The sequence below is a fragment of the Microcaecilia unicolor genome, chromosome 2, assembly GCF_901765095.1.
Source record: "Microcaecilia unicolor chromosome 2, aMicUni1.1, whole genome shotgun sequence".
NCBI classification, from domain to species: Eukaryota; Metazoa; Chordata; class Amphibia; order Gymnophiona; family Siphonopidae; genus Microcaecilia; species Microcaecilia unicolor.
The window spans coordinates 460,604,247-460,630,481 of record NC_044032.1 but is presented as its reverse complement, the minus strand read 5'-3'; the positions used below and the strand labels follow the sequence as shown (position 1 = coordinate 460,630,481).

General features: G+C 43.5%; 1 protein-coding gene across 1 annotated transcript in view; it reads right to left on the bottom strand.

Moving 5' to 3' along the window:
- Positions 1-6,272: 6,272 nt before the first annotated feature.
- The window catches only part of HSPA12B (heat shock protein family A (Hsp70) member 12B), a 230,372-nt gene continuing 210,409 nt past the window's right edge, over positions 6,273-26,235 (bottom strand). The window contains exons 12-13 of the mRNA XM_030190980.1: positions 14,884-14,987; positions 6,273-7,437 (exon numbers count right to left, since the gene is read on the bottom strand). Of these exons, the coding sequence (XP_030046840.1) occupies positions 6,797-7,437; positions 14,884-14,987 (745 nt within the window). The 3' untranslated portion in view covers positions 6,273-6,796. The remainder of the gene's footprint in view (positions 7,438-14,883; positions 14,988-26,235) is intronic.

The following is a 26,235-nucleotide window of genomic DNA, read 5'->3' as shown; positions in this document are numbered from 1 at the left end:
AAAAGGGAAAAAAGACTAAACGTCAGCCGGTGTGGCTAAACAGTAAGATAAAGGAAGTCATTAGAGCCAAAAAACAATCCTTCAGAAAGTGGAGAAGAGAACCAACTGAAAGTAACAAGATAGATCATACAGTGGGGGAAATAAGTATTTGATCCCTTGCTGATTTTGTAAGTTTGCCCACTGACAAAGACATGAGCAGCCCATAATTGAAGGGTAGGTTATTGGTAACAGTGAGAGATAGCACATCACAAATTAAATCCGGAAAATCACATTGTGGAAAGTATATGAATTTATTTGCATTCTGCAGAGGGAAATAAGTATTTGATCCCTCTGGCAAACAAGACCTAATACTTGGTGGCAAAACCCTTGTTGGCAAGCACAGCGGTCAGACGTCTTCTGTAGTTGATGATGAGGTTTGCACACATGTCAGGAGGAATTTTGGTCCACTCCTCTTTGCAGATCATCTCTAAATCATTAAGAGTTCTGGGCTGTCGCTTGGCAACTCGCAGCTTCAGCTCCCTCCATAAGTTTTCAATGGGATTAAGGTCTGGTGACTGGCTAGGCCACTCCATGAACCTAATGTGCTTCTTCCTGAGCCACTCCTTTGTTGCCTTGGCTGTATGTTTTGGGTCATTGTCGTTTTGGAAGACCCAGCCACGACCCATTTTTAAGGCCCTGGCGGAGGGAAGGAGGTTGTCACTCAGAATTGTACGGTACATGGCCCCATCCATTCTCCCATTGATGCGGTGAAGTAGTCCTGTGCCCTTAGCAGAGAAACACCCCCAAAACATAACATTTCCACCTCCATGCTTGACAGTGGGGACGGTGTTCTTTGGGTCATAGGCAGCATTTCTCTTCCTCCAAACACGGCGAGTTGAGTTCATGCCAAAGAGCTCAATTTTTGTCTCATCTGACCACAGCACCTTCTCCCAATCACTCTCGGCATCATCCAGGTGTTCACTGGCAAACTTCAGACGGGCCGTCACATGTGCCTTCCGGAGCAGGGGGACCTTGCGGGCACTGCAGGATTGCAATCCGTTATGTCGTAATGTGTTATCAATGGTTTTCGTGGTGACAGTGGTCCCAGCTGCCTTGAGATCATTGACAAGTTCCCCCCTTGTAGTTGTAGGCTGATTTCTAACCTTCCTCATGATCAAGGATACCCCACGAGGTGAGATTTTGCGTGGAGCCCCAGATCTTTGTCGATTGACAGTCATTTTGTACTTCTTCCATTTTCTTACTATGGCACCAACAGTTGTCTCCTTCTCGCCCAGCGTCTTACTGATGGTTTTGTAGCCCATTCCAGCCTTGTGCAGGTGTATGATCTTGTCCCTGACATCCTTAGACAGCTCCTTGCTCTTGGCCATTTTGTAGAGGTTAGAGTCTGACTGATTCACTGAGTCTGTGGACAGGTGTCTTTCATACAGGTGACCATTGCCGACAGCTGTCTGTCATGCAGGTAACGAGTTGATTTGGAGCATCTACCTGGTCTGTAGGGGCCAGATCTCTTACTGGTTGGTGGGGGATCAAATACTTATTTCCCTCTGCAGAATGCAAATAAATTCATATACTTTCCACAATGTGATTTTCCGGATTTAATTTGTGATGTGCTATCTCTCACTGTTACCAATAACCTACCCTTCAATTATGGGCTGCTCATGTCTTTGTCAGTGGGCAAACTTACAAAATCAGCAAGGGATCAAATACTTATTTCCCCCACTGTAAGCAATGCCAAGCCAAATGCAAAGCGGAGATAAGGAGGGCAAAAAAGGACTTTGAGAAGAAATTAGCGTTGGAAGCAAAAATACATAGTAAAAATTTTTTTAGATACATTAAAAGCAGGAAACCGGCCAAAGAGTCGGTTGGGCCGCTGGACGAAAATGGTGTTAAAGGGGCGATCAGGGAGGACAAAGCCGTAGCGGAGAAATTAAATGAATTCTTTGCTTCGGTCTTCACCGAGGAGGATTTGGGGGGGACACCGGTGCCGGAAAGAATATTTGAAGCGGGGGAGTCGGAGAAACTAAACGAATTCTCTGTAACCTTGGAGGATGTAATGGGTCAGTTCAGCAAGCTGAAGAGTAGTAAATCACCGGGACCTGATGGTATTCATCCCAGAGTATTAATAGAACTAAAAAATGAACTTGCGGAGCTACTGTTAGAAATATGCAATCTGTCCCTAAAATCGAGTGTAGTACCGGAAGACTGGAGGGTAGCCAATGTTACTCCGATTTTTAAGAAGGGTTCCAGAGGAGATCCGGGAAATTATAGACCGGTGAGTCTGACGTCGGTGCCGGGCAAGATGGTGGAGGCTATTATTAAGAATAAAATTGCAGAGCATATACAAAAACATGGACTGATGAGACAAAGTCAGCACGGATTTAGTGAAGGGAAGTCTTGCCTCACCAATCTAATGCATTTTTTTGAGGGGGTAAGCAAACATGTGGACAATGGGGAGCCGGTTGATATTGTATATCTGGATTTTCAGAAGGCGTTTGACAAAGTGCCGCACGAAAGACTCCTGAAGAAATTGCAGAGTCATGGAATCGGAGGTAGGGTATTATTATGGATTAAGAACTGGTTGAAAGATAGGAAGCAGAGAGTAGGATTGCGTGGCCAGTATTCTCAGTGGAGGAGGGTAGTTAGTGGGGTCCCGCAGGGGTCTGTGCTGGGTCCGTTGCTTTTTAATGTATTTATAAATGACCTAGAGATGGGAATAACTAGTGAGGTAATTAAATTCGCCGATGACACAAAATTATTCAGGGTCGTTAAGTCGCAGGAGGAATGTGAACGATTACAGGAGGACCTTGCGAGACTGGGAGATTGGGCGTGCAAGTGGCAGATGAAGTTCAATGTTGACAAGTGCAAAGTGATGCATGTGGGTAAGAGGAACCCGAATTATAGCTACGTCTTGCAAGGTTCCGCGTTAGGAGTTACGGATCAAGAAAGGGATCTGGGTGTCGTCGTCGATGATACGCTGAAACCTTCTGCTCAGTGTGCTGCTGCGGCTAGGAAAGCGAATAGAATGTTGGGTGTTATTAGGAAGGGTATGGAGTCCAGGTGTGCGGATGTTATAATGCCGTTGTATCGCTCCATGGTGCGACCGCACCTGGAGTATTGTGTTCAGTACTGGTCTCCGTATCTCAAAAAAGATATAGTAGAATTGGAAAAGGTACAGCGAAGGGCGACGAAAATGATAGTGGGGATGGGACGACTTTCCTATGAAGAGAGGCTGAGAAGGCTAGGGCTTTTTAGCTTGGAGAAGAGACGGCTGAGGGGAGATATGATAGAAGTGTATAAAATAATGAGTGGAATGGATCGGGTGGATGTGAAGCGACTGTTCACGCTATCCAAAAATACTAGGACTAGAGGGCATGAGTTGAAGCTACAGTGTGGTAAATTTAAAACGAATCGGAGAAAATTTTTCTTCACCCAACGTGTAATTAGACTCTGGAATTCGTTGCCGGAGAACGTGGTACGGGCGGTTAGCTTGACGGAGTTTAAAAAGGGGTTAGATAGATTCCTAAAGGACAAGTCCATAGACCGCTATTAAATGGACTTGGAAAAATTCCGCATTTTTAGGTATAACTTGTCTGGAATGTTTTTACGTTTGGGGAGCGTGCCAGGTGCCCTTGACCTGGATTGGCCACTGTCGGTGACAGGATGCTGGGCTAGATGGACCTTTGGTCTTTCCCAGTATGGCACTACTTATGTACTTATGTACTTATGATACAGAATATGGGAGAATTATAGTAGGCATCTCAGAGAAATGCCCTTGTGTTCAAGATTCCACTGAATACCTTTTGTATCATTGTCACTTCTCTACTAGTGTATTTTAGTTTTGAAGAGTGTAAGGAACCTTAGGGTAGGGATATGCTTTTAATTGTAAATAAGAGAGAGAATGACATTTCCTATTTAATTTTGCTTCTTAATTGACCTGAACTGAAAGAAAAAAGTGTACAGCGCTGCGTACGTCTAGTAGCGCTATAGAAATGATAAGTAGTAGTAGTCTTTCGTTATAGAAAAGCCTGCCGTACAGATTTTCCTTGCCCTCTCCCTGTGGCTTAAATTTCTGAACTCCTTGCTCCCATTCTCGCCCCAGAGAAGCCTGGGGCTTTTTTATAGTTTTGAGGCATGAGTTAAATGAATTGTGGGCTGTCAGCTTTTAGAGGGTAATTTTATAAGGGTGCCTAGGATAAAAGGGTAAGAAGACATCTAAATTATAAAGAAAGTGCTGGCTTACTACATTTCTTCACAAAATACTGGTGTAAGTGGCAGGCATAGACACGTACACCAGCAGTAGGGCAAATGTAAAAGTACACACTAATATTTGTCATGTATGTATAGAAACATAAATTATAGTGTTTTATAATCTATTGTGTACCTATGTATCCACCCGAACCCCACCCCAGTGCACGCCCAATCACAAAGAACACCATCACGTGCGTACTTTTCAATTAGTAGGTATTCTGTGAGGGGTCATTTATACACCTATGTTGCTGCATCTGTGCATAAATGATTAAAATACCCCAAAGTGGGTGTGTACTTTATTGCTTAAAGCATGTGCCCTCATAGAATTACTCCATTATCGCACAAACTAAAAAACCCAAAACAAATGAAAAAGAAGAGAAAAAATGGTTCCCCCCTCTCCTTGATTGAACCCCCCCCCCCCCCCCAACAAACCCCCCTGTCTCCTACATCATTGTAATGGCTCAAAGTTGGAAAGATAATACTTAAAACAATGCAATCTCCTTAAGCACCATAATTTTCACAAACTGAATCCCGTACTAGCAATGCCCTAGGAGAACTTAGAGGCTGTTCCTAAAGAGGAGAGTAATTTTAGAAGCTGAAGGAAACAAACCAAAATACAGTAGTTGAATGAAACTGCAAGAGATTCTTTCTAGATGCTATGCAAGGCATACAAAATAGAACAAAAATATTTTTGCAGTACTGTCCCCCCCCTTTTTTTTAAATTTGCCAGAAGTCTTTATTAACAGTTCGAACATGTGGGAAAACATATAATATCCTGCTTATAATCGAACGAGAAAAACGCCCAAGTTCCGACCTAAATTGGGAGATGGATGTTTATCTCACAAAAACAAATAACACGGTATAATCGAAAGCCGAACTTGGACGTTTTCAACTGCACTCCATCGCTGAAGTGTACAAAGTTGACGGGGGCGTGTCGGAGGCGTGTTGAAGGCGGGACTGGGGCATGGTTATCACCCGAACAGAGATGGGCGCCTTTCGCCGATAATGGAAAAAAAGTATGCGTTTGTAGCTAGAATTTAGGGCACTTTTCCTGGACCCTGTTTTTTCATGAATAAGGCCCCAAAAAGTGCCCTAAATGACCAGATTACCACCAGAGGGAATCGGGGATGACCTCCCCTGACTCCCCCAGTAGTCACTAACCCCCTCCCACCACAAAAAAATGATGTTTCACAACTTTTTATTTTCACCCTCCAATGTCATACCCACCTCCCTGGCAACAGTATGCAGGTCCCTGGAGCAGTTGTTAGGGGGTGCAGTGGACTTCAGGCAGGTGGACCCAGGCCCATCCCCCCCTACCTGTTACAATTGTGCTGCTTAATGCTTAGTCGTCCAACCCCCCCCCCCCCCAAACCCACTGTACCCACATGTAGGTGCCCCCCTTCAACCTTAGGGCTATAGTAATGGTGTAGACTTGTGGGCAGTGGGTTTTGAGGGGGATTTGGGGGGCTCAACACACAAGGGAAGGGTGCTATGCACCTGGGAGCTCTTTTACCTTTTTTTTTTGTTTTTGTAAAAGTGCCCCCTAGGGTGCCCGGTTGGTGTCCTGGCATGTGAGGGGGACCAGTGCACTACGAATCCTGGCCTCTTCCACGAACAAATGCCTTGGATTTATTAGTTTTTGAGCCGGGCGCTTTCATTTTCCATTATCGCTGAAAAGCAAAAACACCCAGCTCACAAATTGTCGAATACAACATGGACGTCTATTTTTTTCGAAAATACGGCTCGGTCCGCCCCTTCACGGACCCGTTCTCGGAGATAAACGCCCATGGAGATAGACGTTTTCGTTCGATTATGCCCCTCCACATCTCCTATACCAGTATCTGATCTTTACATAACCAGTACAAGTTAAAAAGAAAGGAAGAATACAGGCAAAGTTTCGTTCCCATCATCCCAAACAAACATAATGTTGCTCAGTGAAACTTCAAAATTTTTGTTTTTTATTCCCCCCCCCCCCAACTTTTTATAATGAGTGAATAACCCTTCCCCCCTCCCCAAACCCCGCTTTTCCATCCAAACAAGTAGGTTAACAAGTCTCAGGCCCATGTCCTGTAACATTCAAACTGAACAATAAGAAATGAAAGGTTCCCAAACGATTTCCCATTTGTGTCTCTGGTGTCCACGCTCTGCTAGCAAGTGCTCCATTTCACAAATATACCACAATTTGTTAAGCCACTTTGTCAATGAAGGTACTGATTTCTGCTTCCAAGTACTGACCCCCCTTTAAACTGTGGTATGAAGGATCTGATGATGATTTATTCAAGATGGATATTGTTCTTTAACAGTTATGTCACGTTGCTTTATTGATTTCAAAATCCACAAGAAATGCAGATATCATTTTGTTGTTACTCTATCTATGTGCCATTTTCAGCATGAGGATTTCCAAGGATAGCCTGAATTGAAATGCTGTCTGCTAAGGGAAAAAGTCAAAATTGGTAGTTTTGAAAACGAAGCCTCATCTTGTAAGTTTTCAGTATATGTTAAAGACTTGGATTCAACATATCCTTCATTGCAAAGAAAGAACACTTCATCAGTTGGAAAGGAAGTCTATTGAAGCTCTGACTGTCTTTGAAGCTTTGACATCCAAAGCTGTGACTTTGATTTCTGTGTCTCCAAACTGCATGCTAGCTCTAATCTCCCGACGACTCTTTTTGGGGCTGGACTCTTCTAAATCTGACAGTTCAAGGTTGATAGTCCCACATTTTCTTACTCCAGGATCTGTGATATAGATTATGTCATCAGTAGAGCAACAATAGATATTGATGATGATTTTACGTTGCCCAAGCCTTGCTGGACAATAGCTTCGCTGAACGACCTCTCCCAGTGCTACTGACTGATCCACTGAAACAAATTTGTCAAAGATATCAGTACACCAGTTCTTCCCTTCTTTAACTAGTAGCTTTTCCTTTGGATGTTTTCCTTCAACAAATTTATTGAGCACACCTACTCCATAGGTCAAAGGTGAGCGCCTAACTCTCACAATGGTGGGGTCAAGGCCAAAGAGAACTGCCCCTTTAAGAATAGTGAGTCCAACATCTTGAGGGATGATGACACGACAGATGTTGCCGAAAGCTGTTTGGACTGCATGCTGGAGCATGGGAGACTCGGCAAAGCCTCCAACTAAAAACAAGAACTTGATGCCATTCACATCAGGTTTCTTCATGAGGTCATCTAAAAAGTGAAAAATTGATAGGGAAAAAAACCCAGAAAGTTAAACTGATCGTCAACTTACTGTTTGCAATAAAATATCAGCACTCTAAGGATTTCCATCAGGAAATGGATTACTTACTATTGGCAAATAAGTTTTCACCTGCAGATTTTCAAATATCAAATAGAGGATAGCACTATTATGCATATACTTTAGCACTACAGATATTATCCCTTTGGTATGTCTAGTCTATTATAGAATATGAGAAGTGAAATTGCATGGCTGAGAAGGACTAGCTCAAAAAAAGAATAACAAAGCAAGCAAAAACACTCTTTTCATAGCTAATCCATGCTCTAGTACTGTTGAGTCAAAGTTACATTGAATGATGGAGTGACTGGTTGAAATGGTGTGTGTGGGTAATCAAGAGAATTACTTCTTCTAGATCCTCTTTGGGGGTAATGCTGTAAAGAAAGTGCCTACATTTAGGCACCAGATATGCGCATGAACCATTAGAATACTGGCATATATGCACATATGTGTGAACATTGTCACTTATATTTCAAATATGCACCTACACACTAATCTATAAATACATGCATATCGTCAATAGTGCATAGTTTGAGGGTGGGCATATACACAGATTCTAGGCCAGGTGTGAGTGCAAAATTACATGCGTATGTCCAGAACAAAGTTACACACACACTTAAGCCAGTCCTATGGATGGCATAAGAGCTTGTGCCTAAGCTTTACGCATGTATCTCATCTGTTGCATTAGTATTACATAAGTGCATAAGTATTGCCACACTGGGACAGACCAAAGGTCTATCAAGTCCAGCATCCTGTTTCTATAAAGGAAAGTAGGCACCCAGTTATAGAATTACCCTCCACATGAAATTATGTGACTTCCTACATAATTCATCAAAAAGAGAGTTTTACCCTTCTTATTTTTACTTTTTGGCCAGTGTATTTTAGAATTTTAAGGCAGTATACCTCATTTCCTATAACAGAAAAGGAAATCATGGAATGCATCAAATGGCATGGATAAAAGTTCAAAGTGCAGAATTATTGAAAAACAGCCCACTGTTCATGGAATTAGCTGCTCATCATATTTATTTAAAACAATATTTCAATATATAATTTTAGCCACAAAAAAGGGGAGAAAACCAAACGCAAAACCAAAAATCAGAAAAGGCAAAAATAATGGTAGGAATGACCAAATGGATGAAGCTGGGTGATGCAATTTATGAAGTCCTTTATTAGGACCAAAAATATATTGCCACACAATAAAGTAATTAAAAGATGATCAAAAATTTCCTCTTATGCAGTCTTGGAGCTCAATATTGTGGACATGAGTGTTTATTATATTCTCTTAAAAAATTATTTTTTATGAAAGGTTATAGTTTTCTTGTATAACACTTTTCTGTACAAGTGAAATTGCTTGCATTTAATTTCTAAATCTTATACAAAATTAAAAAAAAAAATAAAAAAAAAGGATGATCAAAAATGTCCAGACTCAACACAAGCTGAGTTTCGGCACTGTCACCTTCATCAGGAGTCCATTGGCAAGTGTGTGGATTTCAGTTTGCTAAGCTACGGTTTTTACAAGAAGATGCTTGCTATAGAAGCAACTTTTATGTTGACTTTCAAACTCATATGAAATCCACACACTTGCCAAAGGACTCCTGATGAAAGCGACAGTGCTGAAAAACAGCCTGTATTGAGTCCCAGCATTTTTTATCATCTTTTAATTACTTTATTGTGTGGTAAGTTATTTTGGACCCAATAAAGGACTTCATAAACTGGATCACACAGTTTCATCTGTTTGGTCATTCCCACCACTATTTTCTGCCAATATACAATTTTGCACGTCAATTAAAAGACCAATACAATTTGGAATGTTTATTTCAATGACTCATTGCATTGATTAGATAAACAGAAAGCAGACATTGAAAGTCCAAACAGGTTCTTTATTTGTACAGACCCGATACGGCCACGTTTCGCCAATAAGACTGCATCAGGGGTAATACCATAAAACAGCTAACCAGGAACAAGAAAGGCTTAGCCTGGATAGCAAAACTGATGACCTCAGCAGTGGTCTGACAGAAAATGCTTCATAGGGCATATTTCTCCTCTGCTGAGGCATACAGAACGGGTTGTATTTTGTACCCCTGGACATTTTAACAGGGTGGATTAGAATTTCTTGGGGTAGTAGAAGTCAACTATTGTTGGCGTTGGAAAGGTAGAGTGTGGTGGTGGTAGTGGGGGGGTTATTATAGTTGCTCATTGTTATTATTGTTTTCTATTTGTGATTTATAAACAACAGTTGCACGAGAAATTGTTCCTTTTTATACTTTAATAAAAAGATTTAAATATAAAATCATAAGTGAGGCTTCTGTAGATGAGGGCAGAGACAGGGCCTGCAGGGATGGGATCGGGACAGGGACAGAACCTGCGAGGATGGGGTGGGAATGGAACCCACGAGGACAGGAACAAACATCCCTGTGTCATTCTCTACTTCCAAAGCAAGGGAAAGATGCAAGGCTACTCCCTCACAAGGACCAAGCACACGGTGACTCATATCCCAATGTTCAGGCATATTTACAACCAGACAGTTGTATTTGAAGAGCTGAGTAGCTGTGACAGCAGTGGTGGAAACCTGCCAGAAGGCATCAGCTGTTGTGTGTGTTTATATGTGTGTGTATGGAGGTGGGGAGGGGCTATGAGGGAAGAAACAGGGGTTGGGAAGGGATGGTGGAGGGGAAGTGTTACTAAATTCAAAAGCTGCACAAGGCAGCTAGAAAACTTTCTGCCAGTTCTGGGGTTTAATTAGGACAGGCTTTGGAACTAGAGCAGTGAGACAGCACTCTGTCAAACTACTTCAGAACAAAAATGCTTTGCAACTTTAAAACAAGGTACACACTCTAATTGTGCAGTGATGGTAGCTTTGCTTTGTTTGCCCTCTCTAAAATGTAATTAACTCAGCATCTTTTCCCTGCAAGTCGTTAATCTCAAGATCCCACTTTTCTGTAATGAGAAATTCAGCAACCTTTTGCAAGCCTTTCAAATGTCTAAACTAATTGCACGAGAAGCACACTCTAGCCCGGAATCCACAATAAATATTTAATTTCCCAATCGTGGGGTCATCCAGAGATGGAACATTTTCAATTTAAACACAGTAAATGTCTCTCTTTCAAAGTGCTCCTCGGAGACTTGTGAAGTTATTCATCTTTGAAAAAAAAACAAAAACCTCAGGCCAATTGCATTGTGCTCTTTTCATGTAATAATATACAATATGATTTTTCTTCTACAAGTATTTCACATGCACTGATAGATAAAAGATAAGGGATTTTAAATGAGGTTTTTTTCTTCTCATAACTGTTTCTTTGTAATCATCTTTATCTATCTATCTATCTATCTATCTATCTATCTATCTATCTATCTATCTATATCTATATCTATATATGTATGTATCATAGAACTGAGTAGTTTGCCAACCTTCCTGAACTAACAGTTTCTCAAATTAAAGCATGTATCTATAGAAATAAAGATGTCAGCTCACGAAATAATGGATTTATTTTCTCAATAGCTGGATAAGGATTGACACTGAATATCTGGGGGTTAATTCAGCCCACGGAGGCCACTATTTAAAAAGACGCTGACTGCTGCAGGCTGACTATTGGCCTGTTTGATATTATTGGCAGAAGATTCAGGATCTGCATTGCTTGACAGAGACTGGCCTTCAGGGAATCACAAGGTTTTGCTGAGTCACTGCAGATGCTCAACAGGTAGGATGAAGAACAACAGTCCATGTGTATTTTCAGACTATTAATGAAGTTTCATCCTCGTGTGCTATAAGTTTGTCTGTAGCTCTGCTACACAAAGGAAAATGGAAAGCTCCAGATTGAGTATTGCAGCTCCTCCTTCCTGTGAAGCATCTTTGGTAAGATTCAGATGCACAGTGGGGACTGGAAAGAATATGTTTTTGCCAAGCTCTTGTGTACTAATTGGTTTGCTCTTGTGATGGAACAATTACTCATCAGTCAGACAGAAACATAGGAATTTTACTGTTTAACACACATTAAACAGCAAAATCCTATCTTATTTGCTTTTAACACATTAGTGCAGTGGTTTCCAAACCTGATCCTGGAGGAACCGCAGCCAGTCAGGTTTTTGGGATATCCACAATTAATATTCAACAGAGAGATATGCATGTAGTGGAGGCACTGCATGCAACTCTCTCTCATGAATATTCATTGTGGATATCCCGAAAACCTGACTGGCTGAGGTGCCTCCAGGACCAGGTTTGGGAACCACTGCATTAGTGTACTGCAATGTGAGCTACATAACAATAATCTGCAAAGCATGTAAAGTTCTTAATTGGCAGCTTGACCCCTAGTGGTGATACTGCGAAACTACTGCTATGGGTCAACCGGCGCCATTTTGAACCTGGTAACCAATGGACCAATAGGATACAAACAACAGGGAACCACTCCTGTCGCTTCTGTTAGCCATAAAAAAAAACTCCTAGCAGGGTCACATGGGATGGAGGTGCACCTTTGAGTGTCAGGTTCTGAGGAGTAGGGGTAGGGAATGTCTGAGAGATTTGATGTAGGAAGTTAGTCACTCCTGCAGTTAAGTAAATAAGTGCATTATTCTATGCAGCTTATCAACTACTCCCAAGCGGGTCCTTTTACTAAGTAGTGGTAATCACTAATGTGTACTTACTGCAGCAAAACATGCCTTACTGTGGGGCATGCTTAGGTGTCCCGCAGTAATTTTTGCATGTGTGCATTCTACCCGCTCGCTAAATAATAAAATATTGTTTTTAGTGCTGGGGGCAGGTCTGGGAGAGGACAGTGGGCATGTTCTCCACTACAACAACATTGAAGAGCACTGAGGGGCCCTTTTACCAAGCTGCAGTAAAAAGGGCCCTGCGGTACTGGCAGCGGCCATTTTTGCCATGCGCCGAGGCTCTTTTTACCACAGCAGGTAAAAAGGCTGCAAAAATACATAGCCATGTGGAGGGGGGGGGGGGAGAATCACTTACTGCCACCCATTGAGGCGGCGGTAAGGGATCCCGTGCTAACCCAGCAGTAACCGGGTAACTGCCATGCAAACAAATAACATAGTAACATAGTAGATGATGGCAGAAAAAGACCTGCACGGTCCACCCAGTCTGCCCAACAAGATCAACTCACATGCGCCATTTTTTGTGTATATCTTATCTTGATTTATACCTGTCTTTTTCAGGGCACAGACCGTATAAATCTGCCCAGCACTATCCCCGCCTCCCAACCACCAGCCCCGCCTCCCACCACCGGCTGTGGCACAGACCGTATAAGTCACAGCACTATCCCCACCTCCCAACCGAGCCCTATTTTCCCCAGCACAGAAAATGGTGCTCGCTGGGGCTAGAACTACCACCAGCTCCCGCATTGGCCCGGCAGGAGCTCCAAATTGGCGTGCCCTTTTTAAAAGTGCCCCTAACTGATTAGTGTGTGGTTAGTGACTGAGCCCTTACCGCCTTCAAAATAGGTGGTGGTAGAAGCTCATACACTAATGGCTATGCACTAATGGGAAAATTAGTGCATGGTTATTTATACTGAAAATAGAAAAATTGGTCATTTAACCCCTGTGGAAAAAATGGACTTAATGCGAAGGAATGACCCATGTAAGGATGCTCTAAGGCCACATTTTACAACAGTTTGATAAATGGGGCCCCTAAATCTGTTAAAATTTAAAAGTTCCAGGTTAAAGATTATTTTCTTAAAGGTAGTGGAACTAAAAAGACTGTATGATTTACTCTTGGAAACAACAGATAAAAATATGCCCAATGTGGTTAGTTAATTCCTCCTATGTTGGAAGACTTTTGTCATACCGTTCTTGTGCTTTAAAAATGTCCACTTGGAGAGGGTGTGGCAGTACAGGGACATACTTGCATATGTGGTGGTACTGTCCAAAACTTAGGGCCTCTTTCACAAAGCCGTGCTACCGATTCTTGGTATGGCAAATGAGAGGAAGCACATTCAATCCCCATGGGCTTCCTTTCATTTGCCGCAAGGGAATCGCCAGCACAGCTTTGCAAAAGAAGCCCTTAGGTCCTGTTGGGATCAGGTCATTACAGCATACAGCATATAACAGGAACACCTTTACAGGCAGCACTGGGCCTATGTCTGATTTCATTGGGCCTGGGAGGTACCACATCTGTTAACTATAAAGTAATATTGAACTGCTGTTTGGCGGTGAGATGTGTCATTGCTGGTGAATGGAAATCGGCCAGTGCTCCTTCATTGGAGATGTGGCACAACAAGAGACAGCTTTATTCCAGTGTCCAGAAGGAAATCACATTGACCCGACTCAGCTGTGTTCTGGCATGATATGCCTGCCTTAGGAGTCTGTGTAATTGCCAAATTCTTTGATTTCTCTCCTTATAAACCTCTGGGAATGATCAACAGCTTGGTGGTGAGTACAGCACGTGATGCTTGAAGCAAAGTAGCTACCATGCTATTGATCATTCCCAGAGGTTTATAAGGAAAGAAATCAAATAATTTGGCAAACACACAGATCCCTGATAGAGGCTTATCATGTCAAAACGCAGCTGTGTTGGAACAATGGGATTTCCTTCTGGACACTGGAATAAAGCTTTGCAACCATGGAGGATTCTGGAAAAGTTTGTCCTTTCCTTGGTCATCATCGCTCCTTTGTGTGTCCTCCATAAATGCAACATGAGACAACAAACTAGGGGGCCTTTTTACTAAAGGGTTGGAGTGTGGCAATGGGCTTGCTGCGTGTCAATCCAGAACTAATCCCAGGCTACTGCAGGAGCCCAGCGGTAGTTCCCACCCCCAGCATGCACCGCTACAAAATTTTTTCTATTTTTGTATTGCTGGGGCTTATCCAGTGGTAATCGGGCAGTGCCACACGCTGCTCAGTTACCACTGGGTTAGCCTGGGAGCCCTTACCACTACCTCAATGGGTGGAAGTGCTCTCCCCCCATCCCGAAATGGCAGTGCGGTAAGTGGTTCACTTACAGCACAGCCATTTCTTTAAAAAAAAAAACAGCCTTTTACCTGCTGCGGTAAAAGGGGCCTCAGTGTGCGTCAAAAACAAGCGCTAACATTAGCGCAGGCCCCCTTTTACCACTGCTTAGTAAAAGGACCCGTAGGTGAATTAGGCTCCCAAATGTAGCTTTTGAACAGGAGCCTGAATAAAGATTCTCATGCTGAAGCAGAATGTGGTAGAAATGATGCTTGCAGGTGTGAGGTGAGTGCCACACCTGTTCATAGATGTAATTTCGGTTTTAACAAAATCCTGTTTTATGACATACTATTTAAATAAACAATCCAACTAGCATAGAACTACTTCCATCTACTTGTAGTAGCAATATAGTATATATAAATTTTCAGCTCAGTTTGAACCTTTTCAGATGAAAGCATTTTACTTGCCGACCACAACTAGTATTGGTATACCTATGTGCTGGACAATTTGATGGATAGTTGGCTGGAACAGCTCATTCATGGCCTCAGAAGACATCCTCAGCATGCCTTGGGATGACCATTTCACAAAATTAATGCTGAAAGAAAAAAAATTGCTTATTGGACCTTTTTATGACATCATCATAACACTGACATGCTTTCTAAAACTGTACACAACAGAATGTCAGGGGAACTAAATATACTTAGGATTCTCTATTTACTCCCAAATTCCTGTTTTTATTATATAAGAGTATAATTATTAATTGTATTTTGAGTATTTCAATCTTCAGCTCAATGTTCAAAAACATTCATGCTTTAAAAAAACCTGATGCAGACCTATAGATAAACTTAACTATTCCATACATTGATCCATTGGGAAAAGGGTAGAATGAGGGCAGGTGAAACGTTTATATGTTCAGTAGTGAAATTCAGCCCCTAAATGTATCCATGGGCCATTGTGGATTTTCAAAGCAATGTTTCTACATATAAGTGCTGCTGAAAATATGAATAACGTTAGATCTGGTAGTGGCTCTGTTTGCCACCACAGGCCATGAACTGGAGGCATTAGGGGAAATTCTATAAATGGCGCTCAGAAATGTATGCCGGAAAAAATTGGCGCTAAATAGTATTCTATAACTGGTGTTCTGAGATGAGCGTTCTTTAAAGAGGAGTGCTTACAGCAGATTCTCATGCCTAAAGTTGAGCGCGGATATTTAAGCCAGCTAAAACTTGGTGTAAATGCTGGTGTTTAATAACGTTACCGGAGGTCTCAGTTTGATGATACAATTGGATGAGTTCAGGCCCTGTTTGATGGCCTTCATTGTTTAGAACCATCAAAGATAAGTTAACATAGTGCATTATACGTCAATTTCACGATAATGTTTATTTTGTAACCAACAGTGCCTTTATACATTTACATATACTTGAGTATCGATGCTATAAGGATTAAATAAATCGGTTAAAAGTTTTTCCGATACTCAGATTGCTAAAGACTAGTAATGCTTGGCACTGATTGGTTGGCTGGAGGTGATCGATGATTATAATCTTTCATTGGCTTGTTAGCCTTTCAGGAAGCAGATATTTACAAGCTTTCACCTACATATGAGACGCCTCTATCAGCCCATTAATTTTATATCATAATAAACATATGTGGTCTGATTGAAATTGTGTATTTTTACAACTTATATTTTCAGACACGTTTAAGCCTTTTTTTTGTCCTTTTGGTGTTTAATTCATGGCATTTTGGCACCTAATGGAACTATTCTATAAAACTAGGAATTGGGCAACACTGGAAAATGTTAATCACAATTAATCGTGCGACTAATCATGCTTAATCACAGTATTTTAGGTGCATTCTTTTCCAATTTGTTTTTAAAAATGTTGACCTAAACATCCTTTTGAACAGATGCTCAGAATGGCTGCTTATCCTCCACAACATCATTTTGTCTAATTTAATTTTGTAATCCATGTTCAATATGTGATACCCATTGTATGTAATCCATGTTAAATATGTGTTACCTGACTGTTCATTACATCATCCATGTTCTATATGTATTACCAATTGTATCTGTACTATGAAATGGTATAAGTCATGACGGAAAAATTGTAAGCCACATTGAGCCTGCAAATAGGTGGGAAAATGTGGGATACAAATAAAACAAACAAATAAATAAACAAACAAACAAACAAATAACATGCTATTCAATGAGGGGTGGGCAACAATTAAAAATTTTAATCATATGATTAGTCGTACCTCTGGACTGGATGACTTGTTACTAGTAAATTCCTATTGCATGAAAATTTTTAAAACCTGCTGAATATAATGAAAAGTTGCATACACACACTTCCTTTCCACAGCACATTGCTCCCCTGCCATACAGGTACCTACCTTTCTCCTCTCCTACTGCATCCTCCCCTTGGACATACACCCAGGTGTCTCCCCTTCTGCTATTAAACCTGTTACCCCTGACACACAGACACCCATTTCTCTCCTGTCCTGCTGCTGACCCCCCCCCCATGCATTTATCTTAACATTTATCTGGCTTTTCATAGGGTCTCCGGCAGCGAATCCCACATGCTACTTGCAACTGACGCTAATGCCTTCCCTCTGCTAAGTTATACCAAGGTGAAATAGGATAGGCAGGGGAGAGAAAGCAATGCTCATCAACAGACAGGAGTTAAAAGTTTTGATCAAGATTAAAAAATGTCATTGTAGTTAAAATTTTTTAAAAAATTATTGCCATTAATAGTGCACTCAGGGGACTGCGGTAGTGTAGGTGTGTGTATTGGGCATACACTGGGCCAGTTTTTACTGAATCTACGAAAAAGTTTTTTTTTTAATGGGATGGGAAAAGAGCCTGCGGTAAAAAATGAAACTTGTGCGCACCCCAAACTGGCCTGAGCCCACATGGGCATAGTTTGACTGTTTCAATTGGGGGTGGGTGGGCAAAGGATGGGGTGGAGCATATTAACATATTCATTTGCATATATATATATATATATATACATACATACACACACACACAAATGAATATGCTAATATGGAGGAAGGAAGGAAGGGAGAAACAGCTGGCTTTTTTTGGGAATAACCATAATGAATATGTATGATCTCATACATATTCATTATGGTTATTCCCAAAAAAGCCAGCTCTTTCTCCCTTCCTTCCTCCTTACCCAGCACCCTCTTCCTCTCCAGTAGTATTTCCCCACCCCCTTTCCCATACCATGCCAGTGTAGACCTTAGAAATGCATAAGCTCTATATGTAGATCCTTCAAGAGGTAGTGTGTCATGATTTAGGCTCTACACCCTTTCTGACGTTTTGGTGCCACCTCAGTAAGATCAACACACAATCTCTCCACTGCAAAACACTATACACAAACTTGTGCAAAAACCCACTCATAACCTTACCAAACCATAACAGCACTAATTCCAAGGAAAGGACAAACTACAACCTTATGCATGGAAAGCAGGGGCGTAGCCACGGGTGGGCCTAGACGGGCCCAGGCTCACCCACTTTCCCTCCAGGCCCGCCCCAACATCGTTGTACCAAGGCGGGGCGATCCGCCCCGCCGGCGTCGCAGCTCCGTCGAGGAGCAGACCACCCGGAACCCAACCTTAAAAGAAGAATCGGAAGGTGAAGCGCCTCGCGTTAGCTGCTCTCTCTACCCTGCTCTGCGCTGCTGCAGCTGTAAAGCGATTTGCTCAGCGGCCCTTCCTTCACCGTGTCCCGCCCTCTGATGTAACTTCCTATTTCCGCGAGGGGGGGACACGGTGAAGGAAGGGCCGACGAGCAAATCGCTTACAGCTGCAGGCAGAGCAGGGCAGACAGAGCAGCAGATGCGAGGCGCTTAAGATGGAGCATTAGCAGCAGTGGGGTGTCAGAGGGAGGGGAAGGGAAAGAGGTCAGATGCTGGAAGGAAAGGGGAAGATGGCAGAGGGGACAGGAGCTGGATGGGAGGGTCAGAGTGAGAAAGGGAAGGGACACGTGCTGGTTAGAAGGAGGAAGAGAGGGGCTGGATGGGATCCTGAAAGAAAGAGTCAGAAAGAAGGGGAGGAGGAAGATTTGGAAGAGACAGTTACTGAATGGAGAGTGGGAAGGGACAGGTGCTGGTTGGAAGGGAGAGAGCTACTGGACATGGGAGGGAGAGGAAGAAGGGACTGGAGGGAAGGGAGAGAGCTACTGGGACATAGGAGGGAGAGGAAGAAGGGACTGGAGGAAAGGGAGAAAGCTGCTGGGACATGGGAGGGAGAGGAAGAAGGGACTGGCTGGAAGGGAGAGAGCTACTGGACATGGGAGGGAGAGCAGGAAGGGGCTGGAGAGCTGCTGGACAAGGGAATAAGAGGAAGAAGGGACTAGAGGGGAGAGAGCTGCTGGACATGGGAGAATAGGGAGAGAAAGAGGGGAGATGGATGAAAGGATGCAGAGAAAAAGCGGAGAAACTAGAAGGATGTGGAGAGAGGGAGGAGACTGAACAGAAAAGGGTAGAGAGATAGACACTGGATAGAAGGAGAGGGGAGATAGAGACACTAGATGGAAGGATCAGGAGAGAGGGTAGATGAGTGGAAGGATAAGGAGAGAAAGAAGGAAGACACTGGAAGGATGGGGAGAGAAAGAGGGGAGCTGCTGGATGGAAAGAGGGAGAGGACAGAGTAGGGAAAGACTGGAGAATAAGAGGAAGGGGCATGTGGAGATCAAGGGTGAGGAAAAGATGAAAAGCCATAGGTGACGAATGGACAGGAAACCCTGGCAAGAGAAAGACGAAGGAAAGCAGAATCTAGAGACTGGGAGCAACACAATGAGAAAAAGTAAATGGCCATACAACAAAGGTAAAGAAAATAATTTTATTTTTAATTTAGGATAAAGTAATATGGTACCTGTGTTAATAAAGTTTCAGAGACCAATACTTCCTTCCTTAGGTCAGGAGAGGATACCATAACAGCATTATACTGACCTGAGGCAGGAGGTTTTGGCCTCTGAAAGCTCATTGAAAAGGGTGTTAGGCTATTAAATAAATTATTTTCTGAAACCTGATGCACTGAAAAGCAGCACTTTACCCCTGTGTTACAAATGCATCTGATTAGTGTGACTACATTTTGCTGGGGAAGGGGGGTAGAGAGAAATTTTTGTGCCCACCCACTTTAGGTTCAGGCCCATCCAAAACTGGCAGTCTGGCTACGCCACTGGTGGAAAGGCAGCTCTGTAATTACACCGGGCTCTAAAACACCAGTACACTACCTAGTGACAAAAAAACAAAACAAAACCAAAAGGGCTGCAAGTACTGCACACTAGCAGAATACTGCACCTTGATCACACATGAAAAACACAACACAAGGAACAAGAAATAAAAAAAATATGAAGTCAAAATACTGAACTGGAAAGTTACCTCAAGAAGTCAGACTCAGCATGCAGCAATACCAGAAAAATTGAAACTTACATTCAAAATATCACAGATGCACATTTCCAAAACCTGACATATTCCAATTAATACATTCTGAATAAAATACTTTTTTCTACCTTTGTTGTCTGATCATTTAGTTTTTCTATTCGCTTTGGTCCCAGTGTCTTCTGTTTTATGCAGTGTCTTCTTTCCATTTGATATTTTTTCACTCACCATGTCCACCATCCTCCTGTGTCCTTATGCATCCTGTCTACCATCTGTAGCCCTGCCCTGTCCCTATCCTTCCTCCAGTTTCAGTATCTGCCCTCAAAGTGTTCCGATCCAGCCCTTAAATTCAGCAGTTTTCCCTCCATCCATATCCAGCATTTCTCCTCACTCCCCTCCCCTCTATCCATGTGCATCTACTTCCTCTGTCTTCCCTCCACTCCATCCATGTCCAGCATTTCTCCTCTCTTCCCTCCCCTCCACCCATGTGCATCTCCTTCCTGACTTCCCTCTCCTCCATCCATCCATATCCAGCAAATTTGCTCTTTCCTCTGCCCCCTCCATTCATCCATGTCTAGCAATTCTCCATCCATCATGTCCAGCAACTCTCCATTCTCCCCTGCCCTCTCCTCCATCCACCCATATCCAACAAATTTGCTCTCTCCCCTGCCCCCTCCATTCATCTATCCATGTCCAGAAATTGTCCTCTCTCCCCTGCCCTGCCCTCCATCCATCCGTCCAGCAATTCTCCTCTCCCCTGCCCTCCCCTCCTCTCCACATCCAGCAATTCTCCTCTCCCTTGCCCTCCCCTCCTCTCCATGTCCAACAATCTCTTCTCTCCCCCTGCCCTCCCCTCCTCTCCATGTCCAGCGATCTCTTCTCTCCCCCTCCCATCCATATCCAGCGATTCTCCCTGCCCTCCCTCAGCTCCCCGACGGCCTTCCTCTCCGTTCCTTCCTGCCTCCCGTGCATGTTCAAAACTTTTATTTTCCTCACAGCGACGGCAGTGAAGCACACAACACAGCGGGCTCGCCTCCAGCCTTTCCCTTCCCTCACACAGTGTCCCGCCCTCGCGGAAACAGGAAATACATCATCGCAAGAAGGCGGGACACTGAGTGAGGGAAGGGAAAGACTGGAGGTGAGCCCGCTGTGTTATGTGCTTCACTGCCGTCGCTGCGAGGAATGTAAAAGGTTTAAACGCGTGCAAGGGGGCGGGCAGGAAGGAACAAAGAGGAAGCCTGTCCGGGAGCTGAGGGTGGGAAGAGCTGCCTTCAGCGTTGCGCCAACCCTGCATTTGGGGGGGGGCAATGCCTCGCCTCGCCCCCCAAACTACGCCCATGTGAGCCCATAACGCCACCCATTGATCTAGCAGTAAAGGCTCACGGTCTACATGTGTGGTGACCGGTTGGCATGTGCCAAGTGCCGACTACCGCTGAAACTGGTGCGTGTTGGAGGAAATAAATAAATAATTCATCTATGCGTTATAAGTGTGCACCAAATCTGAAATTACCGCCAGGAAGGCACACTGGCCTGGCAGTAGTCTCCTTTGGGCGCATGCTGCACATGCTTAGAGCCTACCACGGCTCAGTAAAAGGGCCCCTAAATGCCCAGCCCTATATAAAACTGTGTGCAAATTTTCCTAAAGCCCCTGACCTGCCCAGGCCCCTCCTCTAGCTGCTCCCTTCTATATACAGAGATGAAATATCGGTGTCAAAATTTAGGAATGGATCCAAGATGTATGCGCAACTAAATTAGTTAATGAGCTATCAAGTATGAATTAATGGACCTTAATCAATAATTGCACTTAATTGGCACTAATTTGGTTTTGCATGTGCATCTACTTGCATGCTACTCTATAATCTTGAGCACCTAAATCCCATAGCACACAAAATCCAAATTAGTGCCAATTAAGTGCAGTTATTGATTGTTAAGGCCCATTAATTTATACTTGATAGCTTGTTAACAAATATAGGGGGTCTTTTAGAAAAGCAATAATAAGCCCAATGCGGGCTTAACGAATGCTAAATCGGGACTACCGCCGGCCCAATGTGACCGCCAGTAGTAGTTCTCCCCCGAGCACATGCCATCTCTGGGGGGGGGGGGGGGGGGGGAAAGAAAACCCCCGGTAATGGCTTGTGCGGTGGTAATCGGGCATCTACCTGGTTACTGCTGGGTTACCGCGGGAGCCCTTATCACCACCTCTATGGATGGCAATAAGGGCTCCTTACCACATGGCCATGCTTGTCTGGGGGCTTTTTACCTGCTACGGTACAAAGGGCCCTGGTGTGCAGGAAAAATGGTCCCCGCCACTAGCCCATTTCTCTGCAGTTTGGTAAAAGGACCCCTTAGCTGCTTGCGCATCTTGGATCTGCACCTAAATTTAAGTGTCAATATTTCAGCCCCATATATAGAATCCAGGGAGGTTGCTCAGCCCCAAGCAGTGTTGATCTCTTCCATACCAGGCACTGTTGGGAAAAACACACTCCTTGCGGGTTACATTTGTATCCCACATTTTCCCACCTTTTGCAGGCTCAATGTGGCTAACATATAACCGCTAACGGCGTTACCGATTACGGTCTGAACAAATACATGGTATGAATGAATACAAAGTGATATTATAGTAGAATGGGGTACATATATGGTAGGTACAGTTGGGGGAACTTATAGAGGAAAAGGGGGAAGAAAAGTCAGGTAATGTTCGTTACGGTCTTTGGTTGCATTGTGTCGCAGGTGAACAGGCATTTTTATGTTGGGTCGGTGGGGTATGCTCTTCTGGTCTGTCTTTAGTGCTTTCCGAAAATTTAGGTGGTCGGGCGTAGTTTTTATTGCTTTTGGCAATGCGTTCCATAGTTGTGCGCTTAGGTAGGAAAAGCTGGTTGCATAGGTGGATTTATAGTTGAGTCCTTTGCTGCTTGAATGGAATGAAGTCGATAAACATGACAAACCGAGCAGAAGCAACAGAGTCATTGATAGTATTGGATGTCATGTTCAAAGACTGTCTTTGGTGGGAGAAAGGAAAGTGCAGTTGTTTTGCGGGACCGGTTTAACATAGCGGGAGCCCTAGAGTTCAGCCTCAGAGAGGGAATGAGCGTGGCAGAGCCAAACTGACAAACAACATTTTCAGCAGGTCAGACTGGGATTTGTAAGCCTCAAGTTGTTACTCTTGATTCTATTTGAGTGGTAGTAGAAAGAAACTTTAGAAAGTTCTGTTAACAATGTTTAATAAACTGGCTAGGAAATCTAGAGAATTTCAACTTAAATGTGCAGTATATGATAATATGCTGGTGGATCATTCCAGCAAGATTGAGACCCTTCAAAAGGCTACGTCTGAAGTTGATACAGTTAATCAATCCTTGGTTAAAGATAACCCATGATGCTTGGGAGATGTTTAAAATATTTGTTTGAGACATTGAATTTTACAATTGGGGCATTACCCCCACTTCAGAGAGTACTCCATGTGCCTTGTGAAAAGTCTAGGCCTTCAGGTGAGGAGCTTCAGGTCTCTGTGGATATTCTTAATATTTCTTAGGTAGTCTGATAGTAGTCAGATAGTAACGTGGTAGCATAGTAGGTGATGGCAGAAAAAGACCTGTACAGTCCATCCAGTCTGCCCAACAAGATAAACTCATATGCACTACTTACCATTTTCAGGGCACAGACCACAGAAGTCTGCCCAGTACTAGCCCCGCCTCCCAACCACTAGCCCCGCCTCCCAGCCACCGGTGCTGCCACCCAATCTCCGCTAAGCTTCTGAGGATCCATTCCTTCTGAACAGGATTCCTTTATGTTTATCCCACGCATTTTTGAATTCCGTTACCGTTTTCATCTCCACCACCTCCTCCCGTGGGAGGGCATTCCAAGTATCCACTACTCTCTCCATGAAAAAATACTTCCTGACATTTTTCTTGAGTCTGTCCCCCTTCAACGTCATTTCATGTCCTCTAGTTCTACCGCCTTCCCGTCTCCGGAACAGATTCGTTTGTGGATTAATATCTTTCAAATATTTGAAAGTCTGTATCATATCACCCGTTTCTCCTTTCCTCCAAGGTAAACATGTTCAGGTCATCAAGTTTCTCCTCATACGTTTTGTAACGCAAATCCCATACCATGTTTGTAGCTTTTCTTTGCACTACTTCAATTTTTTTTTTACATCCTTAGCAAGATACGGCCTCCAAAACTGAACACAATAGCAATGCACAAATGGAAAACTGGGCATTCAAATGGCAGATGAAGTTTAATGTGTTACCTATACAGTTATTGTTACCTTCATTTTGGCTATGGATAGAAATTTCATACTAATAGTGATTTTTAGAAAAAAAAGAAAGAATTTCTTCTCATGGGACATAAACCTTCTATTTTTTTTTTGACATGTTTCAATCTGCAAAGGCCAGATGAAAATCATTTTTGGCTTTGAGACTACAGGCTGTACAGACTGGGGTACAGTTTCTGTTGTGATTCCCATGCAAATGTTTTTTTGAAGTTTCCAAGGACTAGGTATATTTTCTGGGACCCAGAACAATTTCTTGCTGATTAAGTTTCTTTATGAATCTTTATATTTGACTTATGACTGGAAAACAATGCTGCATAAAGGATATATTTTTTTCCTTTACCACAGATTTGTTTAATTATATGAATGATCTCAATTTTCTTGATTCTTGTTCTATTCCTTAATGTAAGAGAACGTTATACCAATATTATTTTTCTTCAATGATATCTACCTTTTCCTTTTGATTAATTTTATAGGGGGGAGGTTATTTCTGTTTCATTGTATAATGTACAATATAATATTTTGAAATTCCATTATTAAAAAAAATTATGAATAACTTTACATGTATAGTTTTATGTCTAGAATGTATATGACTAGTGGGTGGTCTAATATCTACCTTGTTTTATAGTAATTACAAAAGCAAAATATTAAAAAAGATATATATATATATATATATATATATATATATATATATATATATATATATATATATACACACACACACACACATACCATGTTAGTTACATAGCAGTGGTATGCTGTCAGGGCCCTCCTGTACCTGACTTTGACCCCAAATAGAGAAGGCAGGCACAGGATGAGGCTAATAAGGGATCATAGTGCCATCCCCCCTCCCCTATTACCTGTTATATTGAGCTGTGGGTGGATTCCATGAAATGCTGATTCCAGGCCTTGGAACTGCAAAGCTGCAGCCAGGAAACAATGTCCACACACAGCTGTGCCATTACCAAGGGAACAGGGAAGTTTGCCTGCTGCATGCTGTAAATGGGACTTTGCTTGGTACATGATGTGCTGTCACCGGGGGAGTGTGGGAGTTCAGTTTGCCAGGTTGCTGTGTTATCACTGAGGGTGCTTGGGAGTTTGCAAATTGCTACACTCTCACCAGGGAAGAATAGGAGTTTGCTGGGTTGCAGTCAGTGTTGCCAGGTGGGCGGTTTTACCGCCCAATTGGGCGGTTTTCCGCGACCCGCCGCGGGAAATTTTTGCCCGCGGCGGGTTGCGGTTTTTTGGGCTCCTTTTTGGCTTCGGGGCGGTTTTTTCGCCGGCTTTTGCGGTTTTTTCGCCGGCTTTTTTCGGCCGCGGTGGGCGGGGTTAATGACGTTTCTGGGCGGGGTTAGTGACGTGGGAGGCGGGGTTAGTGACGGGGGAGGCGGGGTTAGTGACGGGGGAGGCGGGGCCGATGACGGGGAGGCGGGGCCGATGACGGGGGAGGCGGGGCCGATGACGGCGGGGGCGGGGTTGATGACGGCGGGGGCGGGGGTGATGACGCGGGGGCGGGGGTGTCAGGGGCGGGGTTTGAGTTTGGGCGGGTTTTGGGCTGGATTTTGGGCTCCTTTAGGCTGGAAAAAAATTTTCCACCTGGCAACCCTGGTTGCAGTACCCTCATTGGCGGAACATAGGAATCTGGCTGGTGCATGCTATTTTGATTCAGGTGAGCAAAAGCAGGTGAGGTAGAGCCCATAGATAATTTTACAGCCAGTAAGTCATAGCTGTGGGTACAATCAGTAAAGGGATGGTTGAAGGTTGCTAGGCTGCAGGTAGTAGACAGAGAGAATGGGAGGGAGGCTGAGCGCATTTGGAGGAAAATACAGGGTTGCCCCTGACTGCTCTGGCCAATTCTCACCCACACAGGGCTGCTGCTCCCAGGAGCTTACTGATGCTGGAGAAACAGTCTGTGTAAAATGGATACCAGTGCTAAACGAAGGGACTCAATTTGGTGCCACACTGCTGCAAATCAGTGCTCCCCCCCAGCACAGCCAATAGTTCCTAGAAAAGTGGAAAAAGAGAGAAGGGAATAAATGGGTGCAGCTGGTGGGGGGGGGGGGGGGGTAGATAAGGCATTTCTGGAATGAGGAGGAAGTATGCATGCGTATCTGGAGCATGAGGCAGTGACTGCGTGTGTTTGCTCTCTGCTGGGGACAATGTCAGAGAATTTCTCTTTGAAATTTTGGCCTACA